Below are 14,969 nucleotides of genomic sequence, written 5' to 3'. Positions count from 1 at the left end.
AGAAAAGTCACCCTGTCTCAAATGCCTTAGTTTCATTATCTAGAAAGTGTGAATTGGCCTAGAACAGGGGTTCTTAGCCAGGGGTCCACAGATCACCAAGGGGTCCATAGATAGATTTCAGGGGGCTCATGAACTTGGATGAGTGGAAATTACATTATTATTGCGATACGATTGTTTTTCTTTTGTAATCCTATATGTTTTATTCTATGTATTTAAAAACATTATTCTGAGAAGGGAGCCATAGGCTACACCAGAATGCCAGAGGGATACAAAAAAAAAAGTCAGGAACTTTTATTAGATGATCTGTAAGGGGATTTATGGCTCCAACATTCTCCACTTCTATATGGTGCCTACTGCCCTGTGTCTCTTTAGTCAATACTAAACTGAAAAGATAACCGATATTAAAAGCAACCTGGTCCACATGGGAGGGTTTTTTGACTCTTTCAAAATCCATTTCTCAATTCTTACCTGTCAAATACTGCTCTCTGTCATTATCCCAACCGTCCATCTGCCCTGGCCATGGCAGTATTTTATAAAGAAGAGTTCAAGATTGACTTCTAAGCAGAGATCATTATCCTATTCATGGTAGCAAATAATTAAATGTATTTACAGATTCTCAAGACAGCTTGCTTTTCTTACTTGCTGATGACTGTCTGAGATACCTCCCCCCAACCCCCACTTTTTTCTGGCTCAAATTTCGCCTACTCATATCTCTGCCTCCTGTGTTAGATTTTAGAAAACTTGAACCGAATCTATCCAGTTACTCAGGAGTTATGGAAATTGCTCTTCCTAAACTTTTATACCCACAAGTGGCTAGAAACCAAATTTGTGATTTCATTGCTATAAGGAAGAGTAAGGTAAGAAAATTCTCTGTATGTTGTAGGTTAGCACCTTCTCCGTAACTTAGATCTAAGAGAATTGTCAAGGGCCCTGCAATGACTACCCCAGGGTCACACATTCAGTATGTGTCAGAGTCAGAAGTATGATAGAAATAATATGAAAATGAACCACATATTACTCCTCCATGAACTATGTGTGCCCAAAGACACTTGCTTTCTGGCCTTTTTTAAAGTAAATCCAAAACATGAAAGTGCAATTTTTATTAGATGAATTAATGGGAAGATCTTCGTTTACAAAAGGATTTAACATAGAAGTCTTGAAAATATTCACCTTCCCTATGGCAATTAAAACGTGATTCAGTTTACAAAAATTCAATTTTCGTGTAACATTTTCAGGAACTCATCAATTACATAAAGTGAGAGACCTTGTAAATTCAATATTTCTGCCCTTTCAGGATGAATGGCAATAGGGTTTTTCTAATGACAGAGCTCTTTTGCATATCTGTGAGCATTTGCTGGCATAGACACACGCATACATATGTGTCGATAATAATGACAATCATCAAATCTAGCATTTTTATATAGTCCTTCAAAGTATTCAGAGGGCTTTACATCTATCATCCCAATGTCTGCCACAATCTGGATGTGTCTTTTAACTACACTGATAAATAACCCAGATACACATGTGTGCTGCTGATATATTATATCTGTACATGCATATTCATTTTCAACATGCAATTGTTTGGAATTAAGGAATTTATACCTATCATCATGGTTGACAGTGAGACTTGGAATTTTAGGGTTGAAGGATAAAAGGATTATAGATATAATGCTGGAAAGGACCTCAGAGATCGTCTAGCCCAACCTTCTTATTTCACAGATGGAGAAACTGAGACCCAAGAAAGATTAAGTGACTATAGTGGCAAAAGTAATAAATTGTAGAGCTGGTATTCAAATACAGGTCCCATGACTCCAAGCTCAGTGTAAAAGTTTAGCAGTCTGTCAGTCACACCATATTGTTCCCTGTCTCCTGCTCCCCAAGATACAGTGACTTGACCTAAACCATCAATATAGGAGGAATCACAAAAATCACAAGGTCAGGAGAGATACAAGAGTTTTCCTTGATGATATCACCAACAAGTGATCAGGCCTCTACCTGAAGGCCTCCAGTAATGAGGAACCCATGATCAACTGAGACAGCCTATGCTTCCTTTGATCAACTCTCATTGTGAGGAGATTTTCCTATACATCAAGCCAATCTCTGCCTCTCTACCACTCCCATCCCCAGCTCTTATGTCTTTTAAGGCCAAGCAGAACAGTCTAATCTCCTCTCTCTATAGTAACACTTTTTGAGCTCTTGTCTCTCCCAGATTTCTCTATTTCCCGTGCAGCCTCATGTTTGAGTACAAACACAAAGACGTCACTGTACCTTGAATTGTCCTCTTGAAGAAAGCTTTGCAGGCTTCACAGGAAGCTACTCCATAGTGGTACCCAGAAGCAATGTCCCCACACACTAGGCAGAGCCTCTTGGGGATGGCATTTAGCATATACTCGCACTTGGTGGGCGAGTCTTCCATGATGGCGCTGGCACAGTCATCATAACGCTTGCGGCAGGGAGTGCCACCCAGGCCTGTGCCATTGAATATGGGAGGTGAGTCCAGACCATTGGGATGACCCATGGCCAGGCCATAACCACCGCTGGCGTCAGAGGAGCCGCTGGGGCTGTGGTGGCTGATAGCATCAATGCCCGAGGATGGGCTGGAAGGCTCTGTCTTGATAAAGGAGCCACAGCTGGAGGTGAGGTGCCGCTCTTCTGCAGACATCCTATTCAGCAGCCTGTAGAGAGAGGGCAAAAGGAGTCACCTATTGAAATGAGCCAGGATCTGGGTCCTGCAGGGGTATGGCAAGGGTGCAATTGACCATAGATTAGGTCCCTGGCATTGTCACAGAAAGAGATGGGCTCTGTATTATTTGACTGGTGGTATTCCTGGATTGCCGAGAAGACCATAACATATATTCCTGCTAATGGATGAAAAAGAATTATTTTATTTTATCATTCACAATAACAATAATAATAATAATAAACTTATATCTACACAACACTTTTAAATTTCACAAAACACTTTTCTTGCAACAACCCTATGGAACAGGCAATAAAATCATTATGATCCAAGTTTCCAGATGAGGAAACTGAGTCTGAGAATGATCAAGTAACTGGCCCAGAAACTATATTAAGTATCACAGCCAGGGCATATAGGCTCATAGAGCTCAAACTGGAAAGGACTATCTATCCACCCCCCCCAAATTTTACAAATAAAACATCAAACTCAAATAGAAACAAGGTTCAGTAATCTGTACTTGAGGATCTCTACGGGCTGCATATTCACTTGGTTTTAAAATATAATAATATTTATGTTTTTAAAAAAATAAACCATATATAAAGATCCTTGCAAAAAAAAGAAAGAGAGGAAGGAAGGAAGGAAGGAAAGAAGGAAGGAAGGAATTAGGAGGACTAGGAAAGTTAAGTGACTTGCCAAGGATACCCAAGTACAAAGTGCCACAGGCAAGATCTGAACTCTGGGGCAGCTAGGTAGCACAGTGGATGGACCTCCAGGATTAAAAATCAGAAAAGACTTTTGAATTCAAATCTGGCCTCAGACATTTACTAGCTATGTGACCCTGGGAAAGTCACTTAACCTTGTTTGCCTCAGTTTCCTCATCTTTAAAGTGAGCTGGAGAAGGAGACAGCAAACTACTCCAGTATTGTTGCCCAGAAAACCCCAAAAGGGGTCACAAGAGTCAGACATGGCAGAAAACAACTGAACAGGAACCTCTGACTAGAGAGCCAGTGTCCTTTACACAATTCAATGCTGATTCTAATGCAGGAACACGGGTCTATACCAAGGACAATGATGGTTTCACAACAGATCTGAGGCTGCAACTTCAAGATCTTCATTTATCAAAAGAATTTCTTTTTCTTTCATTCTTTCTTTCTTTCTTTCCTTCTTTCTTCCTTTCTTCTTCTCTCCCTCCTCTCTTTCTTTCTTTCATCTTCCTTCCTTCCTTTTTCTTTCTTTCATCTTCCTTCCTTTCTCTTTTTTCTTTCTCTTTCTTTCTTTCTTTCTTTCTTTCTTTCCTTCTTTCTTTCTCTTTCTATCTTCATTCCTTCTTTTCTCCCTCCTCTCTTTCTTTCTTTCAAAGTAATCAGAGTTAAGTGACTTGCCCAGTCTCACACAGCTAATAAGTATCTGAGGCCAGGTTTGAAGTCAGGTCCTCCTGACTCAAAGGCTGGTGCTCTATCCACTGAGTCACCTAGCTGTCCCCAATTTTTTCTAACAATAGCATTTTAATACTAAATCCATTTTTTAAAAAATCGGACTGGTGATTTCATTGATGTTGACAACTTTCAGTGAAGAAACTACCTCCACCAAATCAGATAAGCAATTGTTCCATAACTTATATAGTCTTAGAGAATGACCTAGGATATGGAGAGTTTAAATGACTTGTTTGCCCAGGGTGATATGACCAATATGTTTCAGAAGTAAGACTTGAACCTGGGTCTTATAGACACCAAGTTGAGCATTCTAACCACTATGCTAGGCTGCTTTTCAAGGTCATTTTATTGTCTATTAACTTGCAACCTATTGTATTCTAATTCTTTGGAAATTATTATTCATGATCACTCTATTAACTAGAATATTTAATTAACCAGAATCTCCATTCCTAACTCTGCTGAATAATATATACTATAATTCATATATGATAATGAGCTCTGCTTCCAAGATCAGAGGAGTAAGTTAAATCTGTTAGAAGCATCCCCACACACCTCCCAATTATGGTAGCCACTGTGCTCTGATCTTTCTATACCCTCACCCAGTTCCTTCTATGAGTATTACTACTCCTTTTCAAGTGCAGCTAGGTGGCACAGTGGATAGAATGCCCATCCTGGGGTGAGGAAGACTCCATCTTCTAGAGTTCAAACTGAGCCTCAGACCCTTACTAGATATGTGACCCTGGACAAGTCATTTAATCCTGTTTGCCTCAGTTTTCTCGTCTGTAAAATGAGCTGGAGAAAGACATGGCAAACCACTACAATATCTTTCTAAGAAAACTCCAAATGGGATCAGGAAGAGTCTGCCATCACTGGACAACAACTTTTAAAGTCAGCTAGTCAGGGCTAGAAGGATAGTTTATGGCTATAGAGCAGAGCCAAACTAATGGGCCCACAAAGAGATTGGACCCACGACCTTGGACTTATTAGCATTCATCAAACTTACCAGCCACTGAACATGGGCTTTAAGAAAATCAGCCCCAGCCTTAGAAGGGTGTTTGGTGGCTGCCTGACATCACTTGGTGATTGATAATTCATGAATCCATGCCTTCAGTTATTTTAGACCCAACTCGCTTGTTTTCCTTTTCATTCTTAGATTAGATGGATCGGGCTTCTCCAATTCATTATGTGTGCTTTCCAGCACAGAACCCAGGGGAACACAGCACTAAGGTTGTCACAACAGGAAAAATCTTTTCTTAGGGTCTCAACTTTGCTGATGAATCTGGGTCTTTATCCCATGATACCAGAACTTGTGTGGGGTCACAGTTACTAACTGGCTAGTTTCCTTGGCTCAAAGGGCTAAATATATTCTCCATCTCCAGAGGCCTGAGCCAGTCATGCCCTTTTCCTGGTACTTTTCCACCAGGTGAGGTGGGTTATTCTCTTGCTTACTCCCCCATGAACTGCCTGACCTGGGGGACCCATGACACATACACCACACACACACACACACACACTCACACACACACACACACACACACACACTTCTTTCTGCCATAACTGCACTGGCCACTGCTGGCCCCCATTCCCCAAAAGCCAGCTTAGCTCACCTCACCTCTACCCCAGGCACTCTCTTTGCCTTCCCTTCCTACTGTGCCCTCTGAGAATCTTCCTCTGTTGTCCTAAAGTGGAAAGGGTACCAGATTTGGCATTAGCTCACCTGAGTTTGAATCCTGGCTCTGCCACTTATTAGGTGTGTGATCCTACATGAGTCACCTCCCTTCTCTGGTCTCAGTTTCCCTATCTGTAAAATAAAAGGCCCTGACTAGATGACCTCTGAGTTCTCTTCAGCTCTGATTTTTGATCCTGAGAGTCAATGAAAGCTGATCTAGGCGAGCAGCAAGGTGGAGAGAGTCCTCTTCCCTTCCTTTAGCAAGCCCTTTGAGAGAAACCAGCAGCAGGGATGCTGGAGAAGAGATTCATGTTTCAGGTATGGGTGGGACCAAGTGATCCCTGAGGCCTTTTCCTACCGTGTGTATTCACGGAATGCAAACATTTTAATATCAGCCTGAGCAGAGTCTCATTAGGAAGGTAAATCTGATGGGAAAGAACTACATGATGATAATTTGGCTATTATCTGCTCTTTGCGATAATCCATACCGCTGCTTCCTTCTGTTAGCTCAGGTCATTGTAAGTTGACTGGGTACACTTTATTTTTTTTCATTGATGAATTAATTAATTGGGTACCTTCTCAGTTGAAGCACAATATTTGGCAATGTGGGAGAGATAAGACATGGGAATCAGACAATTCAATTCAACCTTTACTTAGTACTATGTACAAGTATTTAGAACCTACTATGTACAGGAAAAGAACTAAAAAACACCCCACAGGGAAAGATGGAATCTCTAAGAGTTGTGTAAACAATCCGTGTTGTTTTATTGCTTCCAGTTCTGCTGATCGGCCTTCGGAGAAAACAAAATTATCCTGTTGGAGAAATAAGCAGAACACCAGCCTTTGCTAAGATTTTGCTTTCATCCACATCTGTTTCGACCACTCTCTTTGGTGAAATAGAGTGAGTAACCCTTGAGCTCTCTCAGTCATTAGGTGATGTGGGCAACTGACCAGAGGAAATTAGACAAAGACCCGCCACACAGTCCTTGCGAAGGACAATGAGGGAAGGATGTTTGCCTCATTATCCCTCACTGATCCTCTGATGAGGGCTCATAGTGGAGGCAAGGGGAGAAGATAGTACTTAGAGCAAGCTAGGTTTTTGCAGCTTTGTCTTTAAACATGCCCCCAGTGAGCTTTCCCTTCTCCATCCTGAACGTTTACCCTTTGTTTTAGACCTAGGGGAAGGGCAACAGGAAACCCAACAGTAGTACTGGTCCACCCAAGCTCCCACCTTCTATACAGATTTGGCCCAGTAAGCCCCTTCTCCATCCTACGCAGAAAATGTCAGACATGTTCATTCAGTTCTGGTGACCTCGAGAATGAAAAAGAAAGAAATTTGATCCTACTTTCCTCGGAGTTGGCCGGGAAGCTGGGTTGCTATTTTGGTGTACGAGTCACGGGCTTGAGGATGTTGGGAGCTGGGGGATCTAAGCATTTCATTCTCTTAGTGTCCCCTCTGAGGTCATTCTTTCTACTCACTTTGCCATTTTCGTGACCATTTTTTAGCTTTGCCTTTACCCCAGAGAGTTCCTTCCTGTCCTGAGGTTTCTAGAATTACACACAGTGCAAGGGCTATGCAGACAGAGAGAGAGAGAGACAGAGAGAGAGAGAGACAGACAGACAGAGAGAGAGAGAGAGAGAGAGAGAGAGAGAGAGAGAGTGTGTGTGTGTGTGTGTGTGTGTGTGTGTGTGTGTGACAGCTGGGGAGGTTGGCCAAATTCTAGCTCCTCTGACTGGAGTGAACCGGCTAAGGTACCCAGTCTTAGGATCCAAGGCTGGAAAAGATCTTAGCGATCTCAAAATTAATGGATTTAGAGCTGGAAGGAACCTTAGAAACCATTGATTCCAGCCCCTTCATTTTACCAGATGAGAAAATAGGTTAAATAATTTGCCATAGCTAGAAGGTAAGGGAGGAGGAATTTGAATACAGGTCTTCCTGACTTCCAATTCAGCACTCCATCCATTACTCCAGGTTGCCTCATGTAGCTCAGTCCTTCAGGTGAGAAAAAAGAGTCATGGACAGGGGATATATCTACCAAGGTCAGCTGGGTAGAAAGGAGCTAAGCCAGGATTCAAGATCCAGGTCCTTGGCTTCAAAATCCACTGGATTTCACCACATTATGTTTCCTCCCGGCCCTATTGGGAGGTGTAGATGCATGCCTTCTCCCGGTGTCTCACGCCAATTTAAGCTTATCTCAAAGCAGGGACTACTAAGTTTTCTTGTCTTATAAGAGGAATTTAAGTATTCCAATGAAGGCATTTGACCTTAAGACACTCTGACGCCTCAGACGCCAAGGAAGGTAAGTATTTGTTGAAGAGGACCTAAACTCAAGGGAATGAGAGTATCGATGATGGAGGAATAGTGACTTAGGGCCTGTTGCCAAAAGACCAAAGGAAGAAGTTCTCAAGATACCTAAATCTTCAAAATGAGTGTTTGGTTGGGTCTGGGTGATGGTGGGTGATTCCAATATATCCCATCGGATCCCTCTTTTAACAAGTGGTTCTTCCTGTCTCAGGAGTAAACTTTTCTTCCACCTTCTCCCAAATCTGTTTCTGTATTGTACTGGGTATTCCTAAAATCTGGACACATAGGCAATTGACAGCAATATGGAGTTATGGCATCGAGTTCACGTGAATCTTGCAAAGTGCATCAACCTTTGCATCTCAAATGAATTGAAGATGTTATTTGTTAATATTCCAATTAAATAAAATGTTGAAAATTTCATTCATTTCACTTCTTGAAAATATGCATTTTTGCCTCTGTGTCCAGACTTTAGGAACGCCCGGTAGATAGCAGGTAGATTGGGTCATAGAGCCACAAATGAATTATTAAGAGTGGGGCTAAGAAAGAGTACAGCTATGTTAAGCCACCCAAGCAGCCTGGAAAACGTCATCAAAATTATCATCACAGCTACCATGTCTACACGTCATTAAGGTTTGTAAAACGTTTTATATGCATTGTCTTATTTGATCCTCACAATGACTTTGGGATATAAGGTATTATTATTATCCACATTTTCCAAATGAGGAAACGGAAGCAAACAGAGGTGAAGTGACTTGCCCAAGGCCACACAGGAAGTATCTGAGGTAAGATTTGAATTCAGGTCTTCCCTATTCCAAGTCTGGTACGCTATCCACTGGGCCACATAGCTGCTACCTAGAGATGTGGCCCACTCTGGAAATTTTTCTTGCCACCATGAAGCTAAGGGCCAAGAAGAAAACTTCCATCTTGGTCCCATTTTTCCTCTTTCTTCTTGTTGCTACCAGTTGTTACTCCTTTGTGGAGTTCTTAACATGGCCAAATTTCATCATTAAATTAATTTCATAATTATTATGGGTGATAGCACAGGGTAAGGATGAGGTAGACAACACACAAGAAGAAGCTGATGAGAGACAAAACTTAGAAGGATTGGATTAAAACTGTTGGCCAAGGAGCACCCCTTACGCTGCATCCAGAAATTCTGTCAGTGTCTCTGAGGTGGTGGTGAGAAGCAAGGCCAGGAAAGGGAGGAAGAGTGGATTGGTTTCAAACTGCTGTCCTCACTCTGGGGAGAAGTGGGTCATATCAGGTCCATTGTGTATTCCTGGCTGGAATCCAGTTCCAAAATGGATCAATGAAAATTGACTATTTTGGGGGGAGGGACTCGAGGCCAGAGTCAGAGCTGCCTTTTGTAAGAGCAATATTCTGTGGCCTAAGCCCCCAGGGGTATTGTTTTCCTTTTGATCCATCTTGTAACTAGATCTGAGCTACATATTGATAGACCTGCCCTGACCCAGATTTTTACCAACATCCTAACCAATACAGCGTCCTCCCTCCCCAACTGTGTCCAACCCATTCCAGTCTCATCCCTCTGAGCTCCTAGAAAGAGGTCTCGGTAGGGTAAAGCATCTTACTCTCAGGCATCACTGCTCTGACAAGATTCTTAGAATGAACCCTGGGAATGAATGCTGTAGGTTTGCTTTGGGGTGGGAGCAGGGGGAGGATTTCATAGAAACTTCAAGCATCTTAATTCCAAACTGAGAGTAACAGGATCTCTTCTGTCTTGTTCCATAGCTTTAGTATTCTCTTCTCAATTCTAGTGCCTCCCCTCTGTTGATGATCTTCAATTTATCATATATATTATATAATATACATACATATATGTATATATGTGTGCATGAATACACATGCATGTGTATATGTGTATCTATAAACACATTTGCATTATTTACACATATATACACATGTATATATGTACAAATATGTGCAAAATGTATGCAAATGTATGTACAAATATGTAAAAAATGTGTGCATGCTTCTATATGCATATTCAATCAAAAGGCCACACTGAAGGATCTAGAAGGCCGTATGTAAAAGGATCTGTTCTGTAAAACAACATGGAGGCAAGATAGCAAGACAATCCAATCAATCCCACATATTTATTGCAAACTGACTATGTACAAGACCCAGTGCTAGGGGCTGGAAGGGATATAAAGAATGCTATCTTGGTTGGAAGTTCTCATCCTCAAGGAGTTCACCATCTAATTGGGAAGGGAGTACAGACCCGTTGCTTGATACAGCAGATAGTATCTTGTTCTTGAAACCTGCCTTACACACTAGCTACAAGACCTGTGGCAGCTCTCTGGATCTCAGTTTCTTCACCTGCAAAACGAGGATAATAAAAACATCTGTAATAATGAGAACATCTGTCTCACGGGGTTATTGTGAGAGCCAAATAAAATGATGCATTTAAAGAGCTTTAGAAATGTTTAAAGCATTATTTTTAATATAAAGCTATTTTTAATTGATAAATTCAGATATGAAATGGGTTAAATACCGATACAAGAAATAAACAACAGGAAACAAATTTGTTGTTTAGGAGACATCACAGAGTAATCCTTGATTGACCAATAGATACCAAAAGAGGTCTATAGATGGACAAGAAGCTTTCTGAATTCAGAAAAAAATTTCTATATAAAGAGATAGCTTGGGAAGACTTTTTATAATATAGGAAAAGAGCAGATTTTGAACGATGGATAAAGAGAATATTATCACTGAATTCTTTTACTGTTGTTTAACTTTTCACATATTATTTCATGTTTTAATTCCATGGTACAGCAGAAGGAACACTCAGTTTGGAGTTAGAGGACCTTGGTTTCAATGCTCTCTTCTACTTCTGTGGCAATGCACTTTTACTCTCTCCAGGCCTCAGCCTCCTCCTGATGTAAAACTGAGGCATTTGGATCAGAGGGCCTTCTAAGGTCCCATCTCATTCTGTTTTCTATGATTCACTGAACCTCAGGCAACATCCCTCATCCTCATGACTTTCTCCTCTGCTGCAGTTACTATCCCAATCACTCCCTGTCACTTACAACTGTTAGCTACAGTAGGGATGGAATGGGAGGTTCTTCTTGGTGGTTGAGATGGGAAAGCTGAGGGTTCAAAGTTTTGATGATCCTATCCCTTACTTTATAGTTCTACCACTGGTATTCCTATATTACTGGTGGTATTTTCCATACTTCTGTCATTTATTTCATTGTGAGAATAGTTCTTTTATCTTGTAGCTCTTTTTTCTAATTAATACACACAGTACAGACATACTTTTTCTCATCACTGCTATTTTTGTTCTGTTGATATTCAGTCATGTCTGACTGCTCATGACCCCATTTGGCAAAGATACCGGAGTAGTTTGCCATTTCCTTCTTCAGCTCATTTTACAGATGATGAAACTGAGGCAAACAGAGTTAAGCGACTTGCCCAGGGTCACACAGCTAATAAGTATCTGAGGCCAGATTTGAACTCAGGAAGATGAGTCTTCCTCAGTCCGAGTCCAGTGCTCTATCTACCTCACCACCTAGCTACTCCACAGACACACTAGTATGGTGGAAACAGTTGGAAGAGACCTGGGATATCACCTAGTCCAGTGTCTCCCAAACTACATTCCATGAAGTGCTGAGGTTCCAAATGACATGAATAGGGCTTTTGGTGAAATCATTTCAATACCGATGGTATTTTCCCCTTTAAAGTATTAAATATGAAAATACATCCATATGAAAATACTTGCATACAGAATTTGTTTGGTATGAAGATAAGCTCCATTTCCTCTATTTTGGGCTAAAATTTCCCTGACATTCCTTTATCCAGGGGGGAATTCCATACCTGGAAAGGCAGCTAGATGGTATCACCCTATCCACTGATGGAGTCATGGATTTGCAGTCAGGATGGACTTGAGTTCAAATCTTGTTTCAGATGCTAACTAGTTGTGTAACCAAGTCATTTAAGTTCTTTGTGGCTCAATTCCCTCACTTGTAAAATGGGGATAAAAATAGTACCTACTTCCCATGTTTGTTGTGAGGATCAGATTTTATAACATAGGTGAAGTGCTTTGCCAACCTCAAAATGCTCTTTTAATAATATCATCATCAGCATCATTAAAGACAGTCATCCTAGGTAAGTCAAGAAGGCCTGAGTTCAAATTATGCCTCTGACACATACATGGTTTATGATTCTGGTCAATTCACTTGACCTCTTTGTGCCCCAGGTAGTTCTCTAAGACTGGAAGGTGCTCTCACTGGGAATTTCTAGAAGTCTAAGCTTAAAAAAATTTGTGTCTCTAAGGCCCCCCTTCCCAAGCTATATTATTAGATTTCATGGATATAGTTCAAGACCCAAAGTTTTCCAGAGCAAATAAGTTTGGAAACTGTGGACTTTAGCTGACACACTCATTTTTGCAGATGGATAAACTGAGACCCAGGGTGGTAAAGTGACTTGCCTAAGGTCATATAGCGAGTGTGACAGAGAAGGTATCCGGTCCAGGTTATTTGGAGATAAAAAGCATCAGAAGACAAGCCTGGTATAAATCCAAGGCCAATGGTTAGGTCTGAAGCATTCCATTGCTGTATTGGCTCTCACAAGGCTCGACTTTCTTCTGTCTCCTCAGAAGCCGTCCTTGCCTATTGTGTCCTTCCCCACTCCCCCACCCTCTTTCTCTTTCAGGGACCCCTCCATGACCCTTTGCTGAAAAATGACCCCAAAGCAAACATAAGCTCTGGAGTGTGAGGCTGCCTGTTCAGTGCCCACTGGAGCTCAGGGAGAAATCTGTAATTAAGTGTCTTGTAGTTAGGAAGATTAGTCAAAACCAGGCCGTTCCTGGACAACTGATTGAAATCTCGTTCCACACAAATTACAGCGTGGAAAATAATGATGGGTAATTAGTGCTTTTCAATCAGGGTTTTTTATCCCCGACTTTCTTGGAAGCATCAATCAGGATGAGCATGGACAGAAGCAGCGTGAAATAGCATGGCGCTCAGGGGCCCTGCCCAATTGGAAAAAAATGGGCTGAGACTGGTAAGAATTTGGACCTGGCACTGCAGAGAGGGCCATGGGGCTGGGTTAAGTTATCAAAGCATAAGAATTGCTACCCCAGAGCAGATCCAAAGTCCAATGAGGTCAGGGCAATGTCCTTAACTGGGGTACCAAAGGATGAGCTATGGGACAGGAAGGAAGGAGGGAAGGAAGGAAGGAAGGAAGGAAGGAAGGAAGGAAGGAAGAGAGGGAGGGACGGATGGAGGGAGGGAGGGAGGAAAAAACCATTTATTAAGTGCCTACTATGTGCCAAGCATTGTGCTAAGCACTTTACAAATATTACCTCATTTGATCTTCACAACAACCCTGGATGGTAGGTGCTATTATAATCCCAGTTTTACAGTTTCAGAAATTGAGGCTGAGAGGTTAACTGACCTGCCCAGAGTCACACATCTAGTTTAATGTCTGAGTTCAGATTTGAACTCAGATCTTTCTAATTCCTGGTGCAGAGATCCACTGCACTACTTAATTGCCTCTGATTATTCGCCAAGCTTTCAGTTTCAAAAAAAATTAAGACTATAACCATAAACATCTCTAGTTTCCATTCAGAAGCTTTATGGATCTATCATGTATAGATTTCCTTAAAGCCTTTTGCTGTTCAGTTGTATCTGACTTTACTCGACTCCATAGACCATAGTGTCCATGGGGGTTTTCTTTGCAAAGATACTGGGATGGTTTGCCATTTCCTTCTCCAGGGTATTAAGGCAAACAGAGGTTAAATTACTTGCCCAGGATCACACAGCTAGTAGATGTCTGAAGCTGGATTTGAATTCAGGTCCTCCTGACTTCAGGCCTAATGCTCTATCCACTGAACCACCTCAATGCCTCCTAGGCAAACACAGGTTAAGTGATTTGCCCAAGGTCACATAGCTAGTAAGTATCTGAGGCCAGATTTGAACTCAAGTCTTCCTTAGACCCTTCTTGAATCTATTTTTATATCTAGCCCATCTCAAAAAAGTAAAACAGGAAAAGAAAATAGGAAGAAAAGCAGTAAAACAGGAAGACTGGATTAGGAGTAGGAACCCTTAGTTAGCTGTGAACAAGTCACTTCACCCCTATGTCTATACCATGACTAAAATACTATAAGGGCAATGTGGGTGGGTAATATTTTTTTCTCCAGCCTCAAAGTCCCGTGGCTGTGTGTGTGTGTGTGTGTGTGTGTGTGTGTGTAAGCTATAATAGTTAGGAGAAGAACAAGGTATGGGATTCACCTCTCATCATCTCTTCCACCATCCCCGATGCTCTTAAGTGCAGGGACACCAGGAAAGAGAAATGAAGAGAAACTCTAAGGTAGAGGGACAAGACAGATTTACATGTGGCTCATCCTTATACACATGCCAAAGCTTATTTTTCCCCTCCTCTTCCCAGTTTGACCTTTCTAGGGGACCTGGGATTTTTTTCCCCAAAGAATTCTCTAAAGGTCTTCCTAAAGCCCAGATCTTACCATTTCAATCCTCTTCTCCATAAACTCCTGTGGCTCCCTATTACCTCCACGATCAAACTTAAAGTCCTTTGTCTGGCTTTTAAATCCTTTGATAGCCTAGCCCCCGCCTACTTTTCCAGTCTTTATATGCCTTTTCTCTTCCATGTATGCTAAGATTATGCTACACTGTCCTTCTTACTATTCCTTCCACACGACCCTCCACCTCCCAACACTATGGCCTTTCGTTGGTTGTCCTCCATGGCTTCCCTCTGCTGACTGTCTCCAATTTATCATGAATATATCATGTTTATACCTAGTTGCCTGCATGTTGTCTTTCCCATTAGACTCTGAACTCCTTAGGAGAAGGGGCCAGTATTTTGCCTTTCTTTGTATCCTATGCATTTGACACAAAGTAAACA

At 41.6% G+C, this 14,969-nt stretch overlaps 1 protein-coding gene across 1 annotated transcript in view; it reads right to left on the bottom strand.

Moving 5' to 3' along the window:
- ESRRB (estrogen related receptor beta) overlaps positions 1-14,969 on the bottom strand; it is a 245,398-nt gene that overhangs the window by 66,777 nt on the left and 163,652 nt on the right. Inside the window, exon 2 of the mRNA XM_036736273.1 lies at positions 2,269-2,675. Within this exon, the coding sequence (XP_036592168.1) occupies positions 2,269-2,675 (407 nt within the window). The remainder of the gene's footprint in view (positions 1-2,268; positions 2,676-14,969) is intronic.

The sequence above is a fragment of the Trichosurus vulpecula genome, chromosome 8 (assembly GCF_011100635.1).
Source record: "Trichosurus vulpecula isolate mTriVul1 chromosome 8, mTriVul1.pri, whole genome shotgun sequence".
NCBI classification, from domain to species: Eukaryota; Metazoa; Chordata; class Mammalia; order Diprotodontia; family Phalangeridae; genus Trichosurus; species Trichosurus vulpecula.
The sequence above is the reverse complement of the archived record's forward strand: the minus strand, read 5'-3'. Positions and strand labels throughout refer to the sequence as shown.